At 31.0% G+C, this 20,174-nt stretch overlaps 1 protein-coding gene across 1 annotated transcript in view; it reads right to left on the minus strand.

The window, feature by feature from the left end:
• Positions 1-20,174, minus strand: part of LOC122512727 — a 772,233-nt gene that overhangs the window by 245,633 nt on the left and 506,426 nt on the right. Inside the window, 1 exon segment of the mRNA XM_043628757.1 lies at positions 4,644-4,751. Coding sequence (XP_043484692.1) covers positions 4,644-4,751 — 108 coding nt within the window.

A 20,174-nucleotide genomic window follows, 5' to 3' on the forward strand; every position in this document is an offset into this window, starting at 1 on the left:
TTATCGTGGGAACAACATATTACCGTCTACAGACGGACAGACAGACAGACACACAGACAGACGCACTCGCCGGACTATGTTTTTCGGACTCAGGGCACCTCAAAACGTAAAGATTTCATAAAATTAGCAAAAGTCGAAATTCGACCAAAACTAAAAACGACCTGAGATCCTATGTAAGATTCCATGTAGAAAATTACATGGAAAATAACATACGATCTCACCTGGGAATTCATATAATTTGCATTCCTATGTTAAATCCTACGTAAGATACTATATTTTTTAAAACTAATAGCAGATTCGTAATCAGCGACACAAAAAACCCCCGAGTAACAATTTTCAAGTGATTTGGATCATTTAAAAAAAAAACCGGAGTAACAAGTTTCAAGTGATTTGGATCATTTTTTGAAAAAGTCGTCCGCCATATTGGATCCGCCATTTTGAGTTTTTAATATTTTGCAAATCTGACCCCGGATTCGTATTCAGCGACCCCAGAAACCCTATTTTCAATAGCGATTATAATGTTTTGAGTATTATCTTAATTGCGTGACTGAAAGGGTTAATATAATATTTTTACAAGAATAATGATTAGGTACAATTTTATTGTGTCATTTGAAGAAAAAGAATAGATATTAATCTTATTTAAATTTTTTTGACAGTCTTTATTATGAAAAAATTAAAAGCAATATTTAAATTTTTATTTTGACAATTACACAATTACACCTCCATTTTAAAAATAAGGATTTTTTTTGCAAATGACCGACAAAATGGGCCCTTTTCATTTTTCTAAAGAACCAATGAAATCTAACAGTTAAATTATCGATAAATTAATGAAAACCGAAAATTCCTGGTAATGAGAAAATTATTAAAAAAACATGTTTCCCGACATGAATTTTTAGGGAAATAAGAATTTAAAATATAAGTGAAGAAAATTTTAATTCACTTAAAATAAAAAAACCTTTTCATTTTTACAACTCTTTTTAGTTCATTTATTTTATATTTCGACTGATTCGATTATAAGATTGTAAATTACTATTTACATGAAGAGAATAACTTAAGAAGGGAACCAGTCAAATTTTAACTTATTAAAATTATTGCTGATTGCCCCATACGCTCATTTTGAGAATAAATGTTAGCTTAAAAATAAGGTATACTACACATGGTTGTTTTGAAATTCTAAACAACAGTTTTGACAATCTCGCCATTTCGGAGATATTGACATCTGGACGGTTTGGCCCACTCTCCCCAAATATTATAATATTATTTTAATGATTAACCCATTAACGCCTGAAATAAGAAAATTCTTTGCGCTAATTCAACCTATACTTTTATGAATAAAACGGATTATATTTTATACCGCAAGTATGTTTCTTATAGGTATTGAGTGTGCTCTTTTCGATTCCGGTGTGAAAAAAAAGAATTTCGTTTAAAACAAAAATTAAATATATCGGTTTTAATTTTAAAAACAGAAAAGAAATTTCATTTTTTCAAGTTTAGTTATATTTTTACCCATTTACCTATCCAAATATTTGGATTCAGTAACCCCAAAAACATAAAATATAATTATATTTGGTATTAAAAGAAATAAAAAAATTTATCACAGTTGTGACACGAAAACTTTATTTTGACTACACTGCCAAGGAGTTAAACGTGCGTAAATAATATTCAATTCTTATCCATAGAGGCACAAAAATTGTATACTTTTAAAAAAAGTAAACTAGAATGTAAAATTTAAAGATGGCGGACCAAATATGGCCTAAAATATAAAGGGAACTTTGAAAGGGGTGGTCACTATTTTTCAAAATACCAAAATGTAATTAAATTCGCTTAAGTTTTCCTACTCGAAGGCTTCTGGGGTCGCTGATTACTAATTTAATGTTATTTTTAAGAAATTCAAGATAGCGGATTTAATATATAGAACAAATTTTTTTTAAATTTATGCAATTGATCTTAATTTTGTCACTCGGGAATTTTTGTGGTTGCTGATTACGAATTTGATTTTAGTTTCCCATAATTAAAAATGGCGGATCTAATATGGAACAGAATGTTTACTTTATGCAATTAATTTTAATTTTGTCACTCGGTGGGTTTTATGGTCGCTGATTACGAATACGATGTTTGTTTTCAAAATTTCAAATGATTAATATAATATGGGAAAGAGAAATTAAAAAAAAAATTCTATACACGCTCGCTGGTCGTGAATCGACGCAAGTACTAAAATAATTGTCAGTGAGCGCTCCTATGACATTTACAGCTAACTAACTGGTATTAGACCTCTCGAGTAACAAAATTAAGGTCAATTGCATAAATTTAAAAGAAAATTCTGCCATATTGAATACACCATTTTAAATTTATGAAAACTTACATCATATTCGTAATCAGCGTCCCTAAAAACCACCGAGTGACAAAATTAAGGTCAATTGCATAAAGTAAAAATTTGTGTTCAATATTGGATAGGGGGAGGGTCAAAAATTAATAAAAAATTGTCCTCGTGGTTTATGGACGGCTTATACCTCGACTTCTATCATGACTATCAATAAATCTTGGTGTCAATGTTTTGACAAAGAAGGAAGAATACTTCAATAAAATAATTCTTCTGATGTATAATTAATATATATTTATTAAGTTTTTCTATCGCTTGACTGAACTAATCAAAACAAAAAACATTATTTTGTAATTTGACTTGCTTGGTACTTTGAAACGCCTGGCAACACAGTATTTCTTTAGTCGTGTTGCAAATGCTTGGTATGACTTGTTTACATTTAGTTTTGAGTAGAAAATTGTATGCAATGTTTCCAGATGTTTAAACAGCTGTTCAATATACTGTATAAAACATGATTTTTTTTTACAAATTAATTTATTGCAACTCTCACAGGTACCTAATGACACTTTTTTAACAGATATTTAACCATTATATATCTGTTTCGTATTAAAAAATGTTTTATTAATTTCTTAATGTTAAGTACTTTGTGGTGAGTAAATATGTTTGAAAATGTACTCAATTCCCACAAAACTCAATGTTAAAAGTGAAAAACAAAGACGCTTATAACTTTTTTCACAAGTACCACAGGTGTAAAAAATTTAACTACATTTTTTAAAAACTTTTATCTAACAGTGGTACAAATTTCAACAAATTGGTAATGTTAATTCTATTTGCGAAAAAACCTTTCTATTATCTTGAGAAAATCTGTAATTGCCTTAACGTTTTATAAACATTTCACAATATAGCTCAGTGTGTTAAATTTAATTTTTGGTTTTCTTGTTTTATGTTTTTTTAATTCTTCAAAAAAAAATTGTAATCTTTTTCCAATATTTCAGAAGAAGAGAAAAACGGATCATAAGGTCTTAGTCACATTTTTATATACACACAATAAAATAAGGTCTTGAGTATCATAAGACAGAAACAGAAATATCGCGCACGTAGCTCTGCTATACATTTATTAATTACATACGTATCTCCTTAGTAGAAAAACAGCTATTTTTTGGCTGGAGTTTGAGAGTGACGGTCGTGATTTGGTAGTGAAAATGACATGATGACGGTCGTGAGTCGTTGAAATACGATAATGACGGTCGCGATTGGTTAAAATACGATGATGACGGTCGCTATTGGCTGAAATAATTTCTTTTTGTGCGCGCGTAATTTTGAGGTTCTAATTTATTTCACGTGGTTTTTATTTTAAAAATATTTTTTTGAACAAAAAGCATATTTAGGTATAAAATTAAACTCTAAAAGTTAATAAATAGGTGCTATCATAATTGGATTACATTTTCAGCATCTGTAACTTTTAGAATTAAATTTTAATGGTAAATATTCTTTTTTTAAAACAAAAACATTAATTTTTTTAAAAATAAACTGGATGCTTATTTTAAAATTATCCAAAGAACATTAAAACATGTAAAGTATTTCGGAAATTATATTAATTTTCCTAATAAATGTAATAGTAATAAATAATTTATCCCAGAATAATTTAATCCCAACAAAAACTCTGATAAAAATATAATATACACTACCGATCAAAATTTAGAGACCATACCCATTTTCAGGTGAATGAAAAACATTTTAAAACATATTATGTATGGAAACAAAAACTTTTTTCTTTTTATGTTTTAAAAGATGATAAAATTTTGAATAGAACAAGATCTTTTAGAAGTCATTTGGCCAATATTTTATTTAGATATTCTTAAAAACTCGTAATTTTTAATGTTTTACAAAACTTTTAATAACTTCTAAAATAATGAATGTTTTTTTAATGATTTTAAGTTTATTTTAAAGGTAATTTTCTCCAGAATGAGAATTATTTATAGGCATTAACGTGTAATTTTTTCTCAGAAAATGCAAGTCGTCAAACTTGGATTAAAAAAATTCAAAAACTTTTAAACAATCTTATTAACAGAAAAATAATTTTTAATGAAAATTACTGTCCACTCAATTATGGACGGTACTGTATTTATACTGGTTGCTGTTAAAATAATCTTTTTACGGGAAGTCTTTTGAAATTGTGGCTCAGCTTTACAGGAAGAGAAAAATCAAAAAATTAAAACAAAATTATTATGATGTCCTACGAGATCATTAATTTTTAGTATTGAAAAGCAACACATTATTTTATTTTATTAGTTAAAAATTCAAAAAGAGTATTTTTTATTACCCTGGTATGTGCCTTGCAATAAATGTGTGATCATTAAAAATATGAAGCTTTAAACCCTTTCTTCTCCATTTACTCTTTTGTGCCAACGATAGAGGCACGAGGTAGTGTCTGAAATAAAAAAATGTTTTATAATCTTGTGTTAAATTTATCCAATTAACTCAAATATTTCAATTAACTAAATGTAACATGGTATAACTATGGTTCAAAACACCATAAAAAAGTACTCTTAATTTGAGGCAGATTCCTCTAAACTGATTGAATATTTTCCTCTTATTCACTATATCAAAAGTAATAGTCTTCACACGAGAGGATTTTCCTATAGCATATTATTTGCCAATTATGGTTATGAACTGGTAGAGAAAAGTTATTTCGATGCACTAAATAATATGTTTGTAAGTAAATGAATATAATTAATGATTAATTGTTAATTACTTACATAAATTAAAAAAATTATTTACTTATTTATTTGACTTTAGTTTAACGTTTTTGACATCAGAACCTCAAAAAATTGTTTGGTTTTATTATTAATGACTTATAAATAAAAATATTCCACATTCGAAAGATGTCATATTTTTGTTTTAATAGGAAAAATTGAGAGAACTTTAGAAGAAGATTTTTTCTCTAAATATGGGATTACTTTTTTAGGGAGAAGTATAAAACATTAGATGGAGTTTCTCCTTTACATGTACCGTGCTATGTGTTAAGTATGGGACTTTTTAAAATCTCATAATTAAATTACGGAGTTTAATTGAACTACACATTTAAATACAGAGTTTATTAGACTTTCTTAATTCATTATGCGATTAATATATATATATATAAACAATTTTTTTCATAATGTAACAGTGATTATTTAAAAATTTAATTAATTATCATTCTCGGAAAATGCAAAGTAAAATTTTTTTAAAAAATGGACTTATCAACTTTTGGCCGCTTGCTCCTCATTTATAACCCGTTACTATTAAACAATAAGTTAAGTTCAACAACATTAACATGAAAAATATTTATTTTATCATGTTTTACTTCTCCGTGTATTTATTAAAATTTAATTTACAAGAGTAACGTTATAAATATGCTATATCCATTAAGTGCCACGGTAGTGACATTTTCAGTTTGTTTTGTGTGTTACTTATAACAATTTTATTTTCAAAAACTTTCCGAAATAATTTAGAATGTAGCTAACTATGTCTATCTCAGGAAAGTATAGCTTTTATTTAAAAAAATTCTTACTTCTGAAAACTGAATACCACGGTAGTGACACTATAATTTGTGACATAAACAATTTCTCACTTTACTAAAGGATATTACTTTCATATGTCTTTAAAACCTTTATTATTTTATTTACATTTATTTGTTATATTTTCCTGATGCAAAATTAGTTGTTATTGCCATATTATTTTTAATTTTGTGAATATGCAAACTCAAAAAGATCGTAATTGTAAAAATCTAAAAAATTTTGGGACAAAGTTTAATGACTTTTTGTAAACAAAGAATAAACAATATAACATAAAATAATACGCATAAATTCAGCGAGTTTAATTATATTCAAGATTATATTATTTAGCAGATTTCTGCTTTTTCAATATTTGTTTTCCAAAAACAGATGGAAAGTTATAAAAACTGGGTAGGGGACATGCCACGGTAGTGACATTTTAGTCACAGTTTGCGGAAAATCACCCATAACTGAAAGTTGACTTCAGCGGGCACTGGAATATAGAAATTCCTTTAGGCGCCATTAGGGCAAATTGGGATTTATGAATAAAATTTTTTATATTTTTGAATTCTAGAAATGTTTTAGAAATGATTTTGAAAGTAAATAACAAATTCCTACTTATAAATTAAAATTTTTCTTCTTGAATTTTACAAATGTTTGGGGTATGTTGTTGCTTTTAAATCCCATGTAGAAATTTTCAATAAAGATATGGAAAAATTATACCTCCCAGGCGCGAAAGACCAATGCTGACGATGGATTGAAGCTTGATTCAGTCTTGAACGCCCAGCGTGGGTAACCCAGTGTTGAAGCAGTCTTTATATCACTGTCACTCAATATTGATTCAGCATTGGACACCAATGTTCGTCCCATGCTCGATTCAAGGCTCGGTCAATCTTCGTTAGTGAAGCTTGAATATCTAATCTTAATTCAATTCTGAATCAATCCTGACAGTTTATTTATTGACGTGTGCATTTAAAAATATCAAATATAAATATTTATAAATTATTTAATATTAAAATATTTTTTATGATAATTTTATATACTATTTAAAAATTATTATTATATTAAGATATCAATTGGTAAATAAATATTAATATTTATTTAGTATATAATATTTATATTAATTAATAACACAGGCACACAAAAAAAAAGTCAAAACCCACAGGTCACAACCCCCTACCCCCATGTTTTTGGGGTCGCTGAAACCGAATATGACCATGAAAAATTTTTTTCATCGGCCATTTTTCCGCTACCACCCCCTTACACCCGCTCCCTGGGGATGGAATTTCAGTTTAAAGAGAAAGTCGAGTAGGATGGCTATTCCTATGTTTTTTGGGTCGCTGAAACCAAAAAAGACTACCAAAAACAAATTCTTCCCCCCCCTTAACCCCCTACAACCCCTTTAACACCCCCAGAGTGGGGGTTGAAATTCGAATTTTCATGAAAATTCGAGTGTGGTGTCTAAATCAACGTTTTTTGGGTCGCTGAAACTAAAAATGACTACCAAAAACAAATTCTTCCCTCCCTTAACACCCCCAGGGTGGGCGTTAAAATTCGAATTTTCACGAAAAGTCGAGTGCGATGTCTAATCCTACGTTTTTTGGGTCGCTGAAACCATAAAATACTACCAAAAACAAATTCTTCTCCCCCTTAACCCCCTACAACCCCTTTAACACCCCCAGAGTAGAGGTTGCAATTTAAATTTTGACTTAAAGTTGAGTGCGGTGTCTGATCCTATGTTTTGTGAGGCGCTGAAACTGAAAAACACCACAAAAAATAAATTTATCTTCTTATTCCCCCCTTAAACTTCTTAACTATCCTGAGAAGTGTTAAAGTTGTCTGTTTTATGAAAATTCGTGTGGGGTGTGCTTATATGTTTATATGTATGTAATGCTTCACGGTGAAAGAAACATTACGCTACAAATACATTAGATTCAGTTTTCACGAAATGAACACGAAATACTGAGTTTAATGTTTTTGTCGCGTAAAGTCTTTTGTACCATGAAACGTCATATACGTATATTTGCGAAAGAGATATTGAATCTCATTCTATTTTTTGCCAAATAGAATTGATTCCGTACCTACTTTTGCAACTAGGACACCTCCACGCGGTGAAGGCGGATAACGGTTTACCGGCTAAGTTCCTAGGTAAAACCGATGCCTTCATGGCAAAAGTATTGAAGAAGATTACGATGCAGGGGAGGGATACCCCAGTATCGGCGGCTGGTCAGGGTGAGCAAGCGGGCCCGCAGGCGTCGTCATCAAACAACCGCAGCTCTCGAGTAGTGGGCAACTTGGCTACTTTTGAGTTTAATGCTTCAAGAAGAAATCTAGGTGATCCTATTCATAAATGCAACAAGGAAAGCTCCATGTTTTGTTACGTATGTGGTAAGTACGAAACAGAAAAACGTCGCAGACCCTTTTCTGGGCATGAGAATAAATACAAGTCTTTCTTCTCATTGCAATTTGCAAGTGGTCAAGGAAATTCCTGTGTACCAAGCAGTATATGTAACAAGTGCAGGACCACATTATATCGTGTGTCGCCCAATTCGAGCGGCGAAAATTGTATGAAATTTCCTGCTGTGTGGAGAGAGCCCAAAACTGAAGCGGAATGCTAATTGCTCCATAAAGTTCAAAAGTATAATGCCTTCTTATCACGCTACATATCCAAGTGTTCCATCCTTCACTCCTCCAATTTATAATGGCGATGATGTAATGTTGAGTGATGCCAGTGCCAGTAATGTTGAGATGGCTGTCACTGCTGATAAAGTGGATGTTGAAACGCAAATACATCTTAATGAGGCAACTGTGGATTCCAGCAGTACTTATTCCGAAAGTGAAGTTGACTCGAATTCTGACAGTGGTGAAGAATATGATCGTTTCAAACGAGAAAGGCCTACAAAACTATGGGATCAGGATAAGCTGAATGATGTCGTAAGAAATTTGGGGTTAGCCAAAGATGCGGCGGAATACCTTGCGTCAGCACTCAAGAAAGATGGACATTTAGCTAAAGGCACAAAAGTTTCTTATTTCCGAAATCGAGAGAGTGACTTTCTTCCCTTTTTCAAGAAAGAGGGATCACTTGTCTATTGCACAAATGTTAAGGAGCTTATAAATTCTTTGAAACCAAACATTTACAAAAGCGAAGAATGGAGACTTTTTATCGACTCCAACTCCCGCAGTCTGAAAGCAGTACTCTTGCACAATACTAATGAATTAGCCGCAATTCCGATAGCTCATTCCGTGAATATGCCAGAAGATTACAATTCTATGAAACTGGTACTTAAAAAAATAAATTACACGGAGCACAATTGGCAAATTTGCGGGGATTTAAAAATTATAACTATTCTTTTAGGACAGCAAAGTGGGTTCACAAGGCATCCGTGCTTCTTGTGTCTTTGGAATAGTCGAGATCGCGAGAACCATTATAAGAACTTCAAATGGACACCTAGAACTTCTTTTGTCCCAGGCTCGGCAAATGTCCTTAAAAGTCCTCTTGTACCACCGAAAAAAGTTCTTGTTCCTCCCCTTCACATAAAACTTGGGTTGATGAAGCAATACGTAAAATCTTTAGACAAGAATGGGAAAGCTTTCTTATACATCCAAGAAAAATTTCCGAAAAAATCAGAAGCTAAACTGAAAGAAGGAATTTTTGATGGACCACAGATTCGGAAGTTGTTGCGCGACCCTAATTTTATACAAAAAATGACAGTTGTGGAAAAAAATGCTTGGCTCAGCTTTGTGAGTGTGGTAGATAATTTTTTAGGCAATAAAAAAGTCCAAATTACAAACAGGAAATAAAGAAACTGTTGAAAAATTACAAGAAACATGGTTCCACCAGGATCTGAGTGAAATGGAACGTCGCTACCAAGGGAAATGGGATATTAGTATGCTGGCAGATTACTGCTGGAATTTGAAAAGGGATTCACCTGAAGAGAAAAAAGCTCAGAAAAGGAAACCACTCCGAAGGTCATTCGAATCCAAGCGAGTTCGGTACCACAGGCAGAAATGACTGCTAAGAAAAATAAATTAGCCAAATTCGTTTTAAAGAGACTCACATTGAAAAAGCGACCCGAATCGTGAGAGGCAAGGGGACTCACGTTAAAAAAGCACCCCGAAGGGAACAAAAACTACCACGTCCACGCCGTTGTTCCTGGGTTGCGCTAAGTGTAGTAAAACGAAGATCTATATGATTGAGTAGGTGCGTACTTGTGTAATCATAGGTATTTCCCCAAATATTCTTAGTTCCAATGTACCAAAAAAAGATTATTGTCATTCTTCTCAATTACCAAAAAAATTTAAATTCCAACCGCCTCTCGAGGGTACTAAGAGGGCTTAATTTATTTTTGGTGGCTGTTTTCGGTTTTAGCGACCCAAAAAACGTAGGATTAGACACCGCACTCGACTTTTCGTGAAAATTCGAATTTCAACCCCCACTCTGGGGGTGTTAAAGGGGTTGTAGGGGGTTAAGGGGGGGAAGAATTTGTTTTTGGTAGTCTTTTTTGGTTTCAGCGACCCAAAAAACGTTGATTTAGACACCACACTCGAATTTTCGTAAAAATTCGAATTTCAACCCCCACTCTGGGGGTGTTAAAGGGGTTGTAGGGGGTTAAGAGGGAGAAGAATTTGTTTTTGGTAGTCTTTTTTGGTTTCAGCGACCCAAAAAACATAGAAATAGCCATCCTACTCGACTTTCTCTTTAAACTGAAATTCCATCCCCCGGGAGCGGGTGTAAGGGGGTGGTAGCGGAAAAATGGCCGATGAAAAAATTTTTCATGGTCATATTCGGTTTCAGCGACCCCAAAAACATGGGGGTAGGGGGTTGTGACCTGTGGGTTTTGACTTTTTTTTTGTGTGCCTGTGTAATAATAATAATTATATATTATCCTTTCTTAAAAAAGACATGGAGTGGAAAGGTCGAATGTATCGAAAAGTATCGAAGTAAAGAATGGGCAATGAGAATGTAAAATCTTAATAGAAGGGTGTTTTTAAAATTGTTTGTACATGTGAAGGTGGCGCTGCAGTCGTATGTTATTTAAAAAGAGAACGAATATATAAATTTTATTTTTGTTAAGAGAAAGTACTCATAATAAATCTTATTTTGCATTGTCAAAAAAAAACGTCAACATTTCAAATATAAATAAGCAAATTATTAACTGAAAAAATTTGAATATTATTATTAATGAAATAATGGACTTGGACAATGGACATATAAAAACTAGCACCGTAGACGGCCGCTTGCGGCCGTCGGAGGAGCTAGTTATTATTATAATAAGAATAATAATAATAATTATTATTATTATATTATTTATTATTAATTATATAAGATTCATATAAATAAAGTTAAATTATATATTATTATTTTTTGCTTGCTCAGTGTCAAATTATTGTTTTCAAAGTTCAAGAGTTTCGTTTGTCTGAAAAATTTTCAGTAAAAAAAATGTTCATTAGGGTGTAATAAATATTTATGCCTAGTAGTTTCACACTAGGATTAACTGTTTAGTAAATATGTATTATCAAAAAACTATTTTTTGTCAAACGCGTGCGATTAAACACAAATAACCTTGAGACTTTAGCATTGCCAACTTAAGAGTTTAACGTATGTGTTGAGTTGGTAATGCTGGAGTTTCAAGGTTATTTGTGTTTAGCTGCGCGTGTTTGCCAAAAAATAGTTTTTTGATAATATTTACTAAACAGTTAATCCTAGTGTAAAATTACTAAGCATAAATATTTATCAGTACCTAATGAACATTTTTTTCACTAATAATTTTTCAGATAAACGAAACTCTTAATCTTTGAAAATAATAATTTGACACTGTACAAGAAAAAAAATATATATAATTTAACTTATAAAATTATCATAAAAAATATTTGAATATTAAATAATTTATAAATATTTATATTTAATATTGTTCAGTGCACACGGTAATAAAAAAAGTGAATATTGTATCAAGATTGACCGAGTCTTGAATCGAGCATGGGACGAACATTGGTGTCCCATGCTAAACAAATATTGAGTGACGCGCCGTATATACAGAATAGGTTAAGTGTGGGTATTCCTGCGAGTGACACAATTATTGCGATTTTTAAAAAATTATTATTTTCATTTTGAAATATACGCCTAATTTTTTCAAAATAATTACAAAATTTATTTTGAATCTTACTTGATAGAATAGCTCATAAAAATGTACATTCCGACAATTATTAATTTCTTTATTTAAATTTAAAATATATTATGACAGAATTCTGTGAAATTATCAAATATGTCAGTCATGAATGCATATTAAAAACCGTTGATATTTCCAATATTCTCTATAGTATACATGTTTCAGTGTTACTAATGAAAGAAGTACACTTTATTATTTGAAAAATATATTAATTTACCCATCTATTATTGATTTTTAATTAATAATACTTAAAACTATATTAGTAGCAGAATTTTTACTGCATGTTAGTATTATTGCGATTTTTAAATACGTTTACTGCACAACGCATACTAAACATAACCTCTTTTTTGACAACCAGCGCGCTATGCGACATCTGATTTTCTGCAATAATGCTCGCACAATAATTGGTGTTTCCTTCATAAATGTCACACAATATTACTCGCGAGTCAACAATAATACATGTGTTGACAATTAGTTTTTAATTTACTTTTTTAAATACAAATAAGTAACGAAATTTGATTGAGTTTAATTGTTTGGAAAATATAATAATTAAACTTTAATTTGTAAATGAAAAAACTGCATTTCATTTTTTCGTAAACTTAGACGAGCTTTGCAAAGTTAACCTACACTAAAAATTCGCAGAAATACCCACACTTACCCTATACGGCGCTGGCATTGAAATAGTATAGATTAGGCGATGTGCCTTCCAGCCTTCTGTGTCCGAGCGGTTTAAATGCGTGCGTTTAGGACTTCCGGTATGCGTTAGGGGCGGGGTGCGTGAGTTCGATCCCACATGCGAGCGAATATTTTTCATTCTTTGTTTTAAGCGTTATATCTAATAATAAAATTGTGTGTTGTGTTGTGAATAAAAAATGTGAATATGTTTGTAAATAATATTAAAAAGTCTGCTGAAAAATCGAGAAAAAAATGTACCGATTAACAGAAAAAGTGTTTTCTTTTACTAAAATTATTTTTTTAATATTACTATTTCAAATGACATTTATTGTTAGTAATATATTATTTATATGATAATAATATAATTATTATAATAGTAACTTAATGCCATTAAATTAACAAACACATATAATATGAATAAAAATAATAACAATAATATTCATTACTATTATAATTATAATTATTACTATTATTATTATTATTATTATATACAATTCATATATCCATATTATATTGAATGAGCGCGAGAGACGCGTAAATTTGGGAACAGTGGAAGCAGCCTTGTTTCAGTCCTGCATTAGGGTTCCGCAGCATTGATTGAACATTGAACGCCAATCTTCAACAAGGACTGGAGCGTCAGTCTTAAATAAGTGTTACATTATGGCTAGAAGCAACCTTGCTTCCGCCGTCCCACCGAGGCTTGATCAATGTTGACCAAGTCTCAACGAAGCTTTCGTAAAGCCTGAACCCAGCGTCAGTTCTCACCTGGGCTACTTTAAAAATAAAAATAGATTTTACATGAGATTCTTTCTTAAAGAAATATAGGCTTTTTTGGTTTATTTAAGGTATATTTATTACCTAAAATCGTGTAGCAATTTCCCATACGGTTTTTCATGGGAATCTATATGGTTTCCTTTATGAAAGTTGTCTTTTTCATGGTTTTTGATATAGGGTCCCATGTAGATTCCTATGTGACAATGGAAGACGTGTTATAGTTTCTACTAATACATTTCAGAGTGTCTATCAACCGCGAAGGAAAACCGAGAAATATCCAGGAATTTAAATTGACCAGGAAAAATCGGGAATTTTTTGACAAACCGGGAATTCTCTTATCAAATTAAAAAAATTTTATTATATTAATTCGTTTTTAAAAAATTACTTTTGCTTTCATTTTTATTCATGTAATATTTTTATTTGTCAAAATTTACGCACTACTTTCAGTCTGCAATATAGGTCTTATTTTAGCAGTCGTAACGTAGGGTCTGCATGCGATACAATTAGTTCGAATTAGACTCTACATAAATCCAAAAACTGGTGGAAAAGAATTAATTTTTAATACATTAATTGAAATACTACAAACGCATAAAGTACTACAAATTGACAAATACTGTTCTGTGAATCTGAATTATGTAGTTAAAAATAGTATTTAATAGGAAAAGTCATTTACTGATTCAAATAGTAATATTTTCCAAATTAAATAGTTAATGGTAACTAATAACACAGGTCAAGAAAAGAAGAAATACTTTTTTTATGAGTTATCGGAAATGGTTTTCGATGTAATTTTGGACGCTGAACACGATCCCGACTTCCAAAATAGCCCATCACGTCAGGATTTTGAGAAAAGTGGGGGTAAAGACCCCAAAATCGCTTTTTTGAGGATTTTGAACATTTTTTTTCTCTTTAACCTGACGTGTTAGAGACTTCCACAAGGTCTCAAATTAAAGCTTATAATGTGCACTATAAGACCCATATCCATAAAATAAAACAAAAATTTTTTTTTAAAATGGGGTTGAAGACACCAAAAATGTGTGTTTTTGGATTGCTTTAATAGACTTCTTGCAATTGCTTGGATTCGCTTAAAAATGGTTACTTGGGGTTTTTGGGGTCACAGATTACGAATCAAAAACCCCAAGTAACCATTTTCAAGCGAATCCAAGCAATTGCAAGAATTCTATTAAAGCAATCCAAAAACACACATTTTTTGTATCTTCACCTCATTTTTAAAAAAAAATTTTAATTTTTTTTTATTTAACCCTTTAGTGCCTCCGGGACATATATGTCCCACTTAGAAAATTTTATGTAATTCTTATAAAAATTAACCAATTAATATGCGCTAAATTGCTTTCTATTCCAACTGGATGTGGCTACAATTAAAAAAATAGTAAATTACAAAAAGTTGTAATATTTATTTTAAACAATATAATAAACATTGACTGTTTCTTATACAAAACAGTTATGTTACAAACTATATATTTCATTAACATTTAGTGAATAATTTTTAACAACAGTTGGATTTTTATGTTTTTGGGGTCGTTGATTACGAATCTTAAGTCAGATTTAAAAAATTCAAAATGGTGGATCTAATTTGCCCGACAAATTTTTAAACATATTTTAAAATTTTTTTTAATTTCATCAAAATTGCTTCAATATTGTTACTCGGGGGTTTTCGGGGTCGCTGATTATGAATCCGATGTCAGTTATCTAAAATTCAAAATGGTGGATTCAATATGGCGGACAAGATTTCAAAAAATTGCTTGAATTTGCTTCAATATTGTTACTCGGGGGTTTTCGGGGTCGCTGATTGCGAATCAGAAGTCAGATTTTCAATATTCAAAATGGCAGATCCAATATGGCGGACAAGATTTCAAAAAATTGCTTGAATTTGCTATAATCTCGGCTTCAATATTGTTACTCGGAGATTTTCGGGGTCGCTGATTACGAATCCGATCTCAGTTTTTCAAAATTCAAAATAGCGGATCCAATAGGGCGGACGAGATTTTCAAATATTTGTTTGAATTTGCTTCAAAAACGTTACTTGGAGGTTTTAAGGGTCGTTGATTACGAATCAGACGTCAGATTTAAAAAAATTCTTAAATTGAAAATGGCGGATCCAATATGGCGTACAAGATTTCAAAAATTGCTTCTATTTGCTTCAAAACTGCTACTCGGGGGTTTTTGTAGTCGCTGATTACGAATCAATTGGAGCAAGGATAGTTAAAGAATCCGAATGCTATAAAAAATCAGTAGATTTTTTTTCTCTTTATTTTTTTCGATTTAGACTATTCAATATTGATATCTGAAGTATTAATAATATGTTTTAAACATTTCCTGAATTTTAATTCTTGCATTAAAATTCGTCTGAACTTGAATCTCAGTTTTACCTAATTTTCTTCAGAAAACTACTAATTTCTTGGTCAATAAGCTTTGTTTTCCGTATATAATTACGCACTATTCTGTATATCAGCCTAAAAAACAATTAAACATTTTTTTATAATTTACAGTCGCATTAGCAGGATTGTACCGTGCCATATTAGCTCTAACTATCCTTGCCCCGTGGGGGAAAAGGGAGCCCATATTTTAATTTTTCCTAATTTTTTGTGAAGAGACGTGAATTTAATTGAAAATAAATACGATATTCGTGTTCAGCAGGAAATTCCACTCTGGAAAACACTCACGTAAATAAACATTCGGAATCACTAATAAAGAAAACAATATGATAAAACGTGACAAAGTTTCCGTTGACATTTTTCAAAAACAGGTGTTTTTTAAAAATAAACTCCTAACTTCGCAAATGGTGGCAGATTGATTTCCAATTTTTACAATCATCTTTTGGTGTTAAGACGCGAAAAAATCATGAATGACGCGCTAATTTGAACACGCCGTTTAAGCAATACATTACTTAAAAAAAGCTTTTTATTTTATTATTAATTTCAGATCCTAATTTTTATCTAAAAATTAAAATATACAAAAAATTTAGAATAAAATTATGATCTGAAATTAGTTATAAAATTATACAAATGAATTTCGATAGACCAGAATAGAACAATGGTACAAATAAAAAGTTTTATTAAAAATGTTTCAAAAATTATGAAAATTAATTTTTTCACTTGGCAATTTTTTGTAGATTCAAAAACATATTTTCTACAAAATTGAGCATGGATTATTTTTTTTATTATTTTATCAATAAAACTTAAACTAAAGCAAATAGAAGCAATTTTTAAAATCTTGTCTTCCATATTGCATCCGCCATTTTGAATTTTAATAATTTTTAAAATCTGACTTCTGATTCGCAATCAGCGACCCCGAAAACCCCCAAGTAACAATAATGACGCAAATTCAAGCATTTTTTAAAAATCTTGTCCGCTATATTGGATCCGCCATTTTTAATTTTTCAAAACTGACATCGGATTCGTAATCAGCGACCCCGAAAACCCCCGAGTACCAATTTGGAAGCAAATCCAACCGCTGGATTCGCCGGGGGCACGAAAGGGTTAATGAATATAGGTCGTGATGGACAATTTTGGAAGTCGGGATCGTATTCAGCGTCCAAAAATACATCGGAAACCATTCCGATATCTCATAAAAAAAGTATTTCTTCTTTTCTTGACCTGTGTTATTAGTTTTTTCCAGACAAATTAAATTCCCGGTTGGTAGACACCTCTTCAAAAATATTAGTAGAAACAAACATTTTTCTAAATGTGAAAAATTTATGTTGAATAAATACCTTTCGAATGCCTTGTGCCCCAAATTGAAAAACAAAATGGAGGAAAGTTTGTAAAAAAATTGATCAAATTTGCTTGAATCATGACACTCGGGGGTTTTTGGGGTCGTTGATTACAAATTTAAAATCAGATTTTCAAATCTTAAAAATCGATTGAAGATGATAGAAACATGTTACTTGAGAATTCGGAGTCGCTGATTACGAATTTGAAGTCAAAATTTTAAAATGGCAGATCTACTATGGCGGCCAAAACTAAAAAAATCGGTTGAATTTGATCGAAACATGTTACTTAGAGGTTTCTGACATCGCTAACTACGAATTTGATGTCATATATATCTTCATAATGCAAAATAGTGAATTTATTGAAATTATGTAGATACATTTCGAATACAATTACAGAGGGTATCCGACAAAGATCGTTTTCCTTTTCTTTAAATCCTGACGTGATGTTAGCTTTTCATTGGCAAAATCGGATTCAGCGCACCAAAAACTGCGAGAAATGAGTTCTCTATCTCAGACAACGAATATTTTTATTTTTTTTGCAGGCTTGTGTAATTAATAAGAATTAATAGGTAGCAATAAATTAATAAATCTAAAGTGAAATATATTCAGATGTGTTTTATGAGTTTACACAAGGCAAAGTCTATTCTTTAACAGATGCAGTTGAATCATACAGAGTAGAAACATCTCAAGTTGAAGAGTTGGAAAAATTATTTTTTTTATTGATGCATGTCTAGCAAATAGATGTAATTTATTTTGTTGTCCCTTTTTATAAAAGAAATGAGATAAAATTAAAAAATTCAATTGTTTTAATCGTTATTTTGGCGATATTCTCGGCTTTTACAAGAATTTGTCAATCGAGACTCGTTTAACAAGCAACTCTAAATTTTTTGAATAATAAAAAACTTAAATTTCACTTCAGATTTATCCATTAAGAGCACTTTTCCTATAAATTATTCCAAAATCCAATATGGCAGACGTTCTTTGTCGCATATCCTCTGTAATAGTATAAGAAATGTATCTACATAATTTTAATGAATTTGCTATTTTGCATTATGAAAATATTACATCAAATTCGTAATCAACGACCCCGAAAACCCCCGAGTAACATGTTTTGATGAAATACAATCGATTTTTTAAGATTTGTTCACTATAATAGGTCCGCCATTTTGAAAATCTGATTTCAAATTCGTAATCAGCGACCCCAAAAACTACCGAGTACCATGATTCAAGCAAATTCGATGAAATTTTTACAAACCTTCCGCCATTTTGTTTTTCAATTTGGGGCACAAGACATTCAAAAGGTATTTATTCAACATAAATTTTTCACATTTAGAAAAAAAATTTAATTATAACCTATTTTGGGCAGAGGGATGGCTCACTTGACGTAGAATGACACAAAAGTGTTTTTTCATGCTTATAAAAATGCCAATTTCTAAAAGGGAAAATGAATTAGTTTATTTAACAACTTCTAATAAATAAATCTGCACCGTTTTTCCTCTAAATTAATTTAAACAAACGCTAAACAAAACGACTAATTTCTAAACGACAAAAGAAACAATTAACCTCATCAAAGGGGAATTCCGCTAAGAAATATGTAGCGGTGCAGCGACCTTAAGCTTTGAAAATATTTTTTTGGATAATGACACTTCGAAAATATTAATTTTAAATAAAATTTCATTTATTGATAGGGGAAGTGCGCCGGTTGTGGGCACCCTCCGGTTGTGGGCACCCCTACGTAAACTTCGACGGCAAGCAGACTTTACTGAACTAAGTATTGCAAGTCGTAATCGTTGACAATACGGACTTTTCGTATTGATAACGAAACAAATATATGCATTTGTGTAATAGCTGTGAGCATAATAAAGAAAATTTGCATTAAATAAATAAAAAAGTAATTTTGTATTGTTTTCGAAGAGCAACATATGGGTGTAGATACGTTCAGAAAAAAAGGGTTTAATTTTTTTTTTGCAGTGTTGTCATTATATTTTGTGATTTACCTTCGTGTTTAACCAAAATCCTGCATCACAAAATGTGTTGGTCTTTTTAAAAATTGACTTTCATTCCCGGTTGTGGGCACCTTTATGTTAAGGAAGCTCTACCATCTGACAATGATGAGGACTACTGTCTCATCTATCTAAACTTTCTGCCAAGGAAAGTGACAGCCGCAAACTCCATTAAATGCGATGAATATAGTCGTTCAGTGCATTCGAAGTGCGTTATGTTATGCGTACTAGCTACTTCACATGCAAGCATTATGCTTTTGTTAGCGATGAGCATAGTGTGAAAACGTGTCATCATTTTTGTTCTTTATCCCGGCAAATTCTCTTAAAATAAAAAAAACTTTCATTTCTTCTTTATTTGTGTTGGTTTCCTTTAATATTTTTCCATTTTTAGCGGATTTTTCAAGGGTGCCCACAACCGGGTACAAAATTTTTTTTGTCAAAAAATTCCCATTTCACTAAATTTCTAATAAAACTTTTTTATTTAAAGGAATCAATTTACTTCCTTCACTGACAGTCACCTTAGATCTCTAGCTTTAAATTCGTACACATATATTTGTATAATATGCACATGGAAAAATGTTATGAGGCAAAAACAAAAAGGTGCCCACAACCGGAACACTTCCCTTACTGTGTGTAATGCAATTGTTTTATGAGTTTATGTGTTAAGAGATTTCTGAACATAATCCTTAATATGAAACGAGTAGATATGCAAATTAGGTAAAGAGAGACAGTCTAATGTTGCTTATCCTCGAAAGAGAAAGAAAGCATTAGCGTTAGATTTTCTGCGTTATAAACAGAGACCGATTTATGTTATTTCTATTTGGAAAGAGGAAGAAAGCAATAGCGTTAGATTTTCTGCGTTATAAACAAGGACCGATTTATGTTATTTATTTAGAAAGAAGAAGACAGAAAGATATTTGAAAGATATATATACATATATATATATAAAATTTAAAGAGAAACGTAAGG

Source organism: Leptopilina heterotoma, unplaced genomic scaffold (assembly GCF_015476425.1).
Source record: "Leptopilina heterotoma isolate Lh14 unplaced genomic scaffold, ASM1547642v1 Lhet_125, whole genome shotgun sequence".
NCBI lineage: Eukaryota > Metazoa > Arthropoda > Insecta > Hymenoptera > Figitidae > Leptopilina > Leptopilina heterotoma.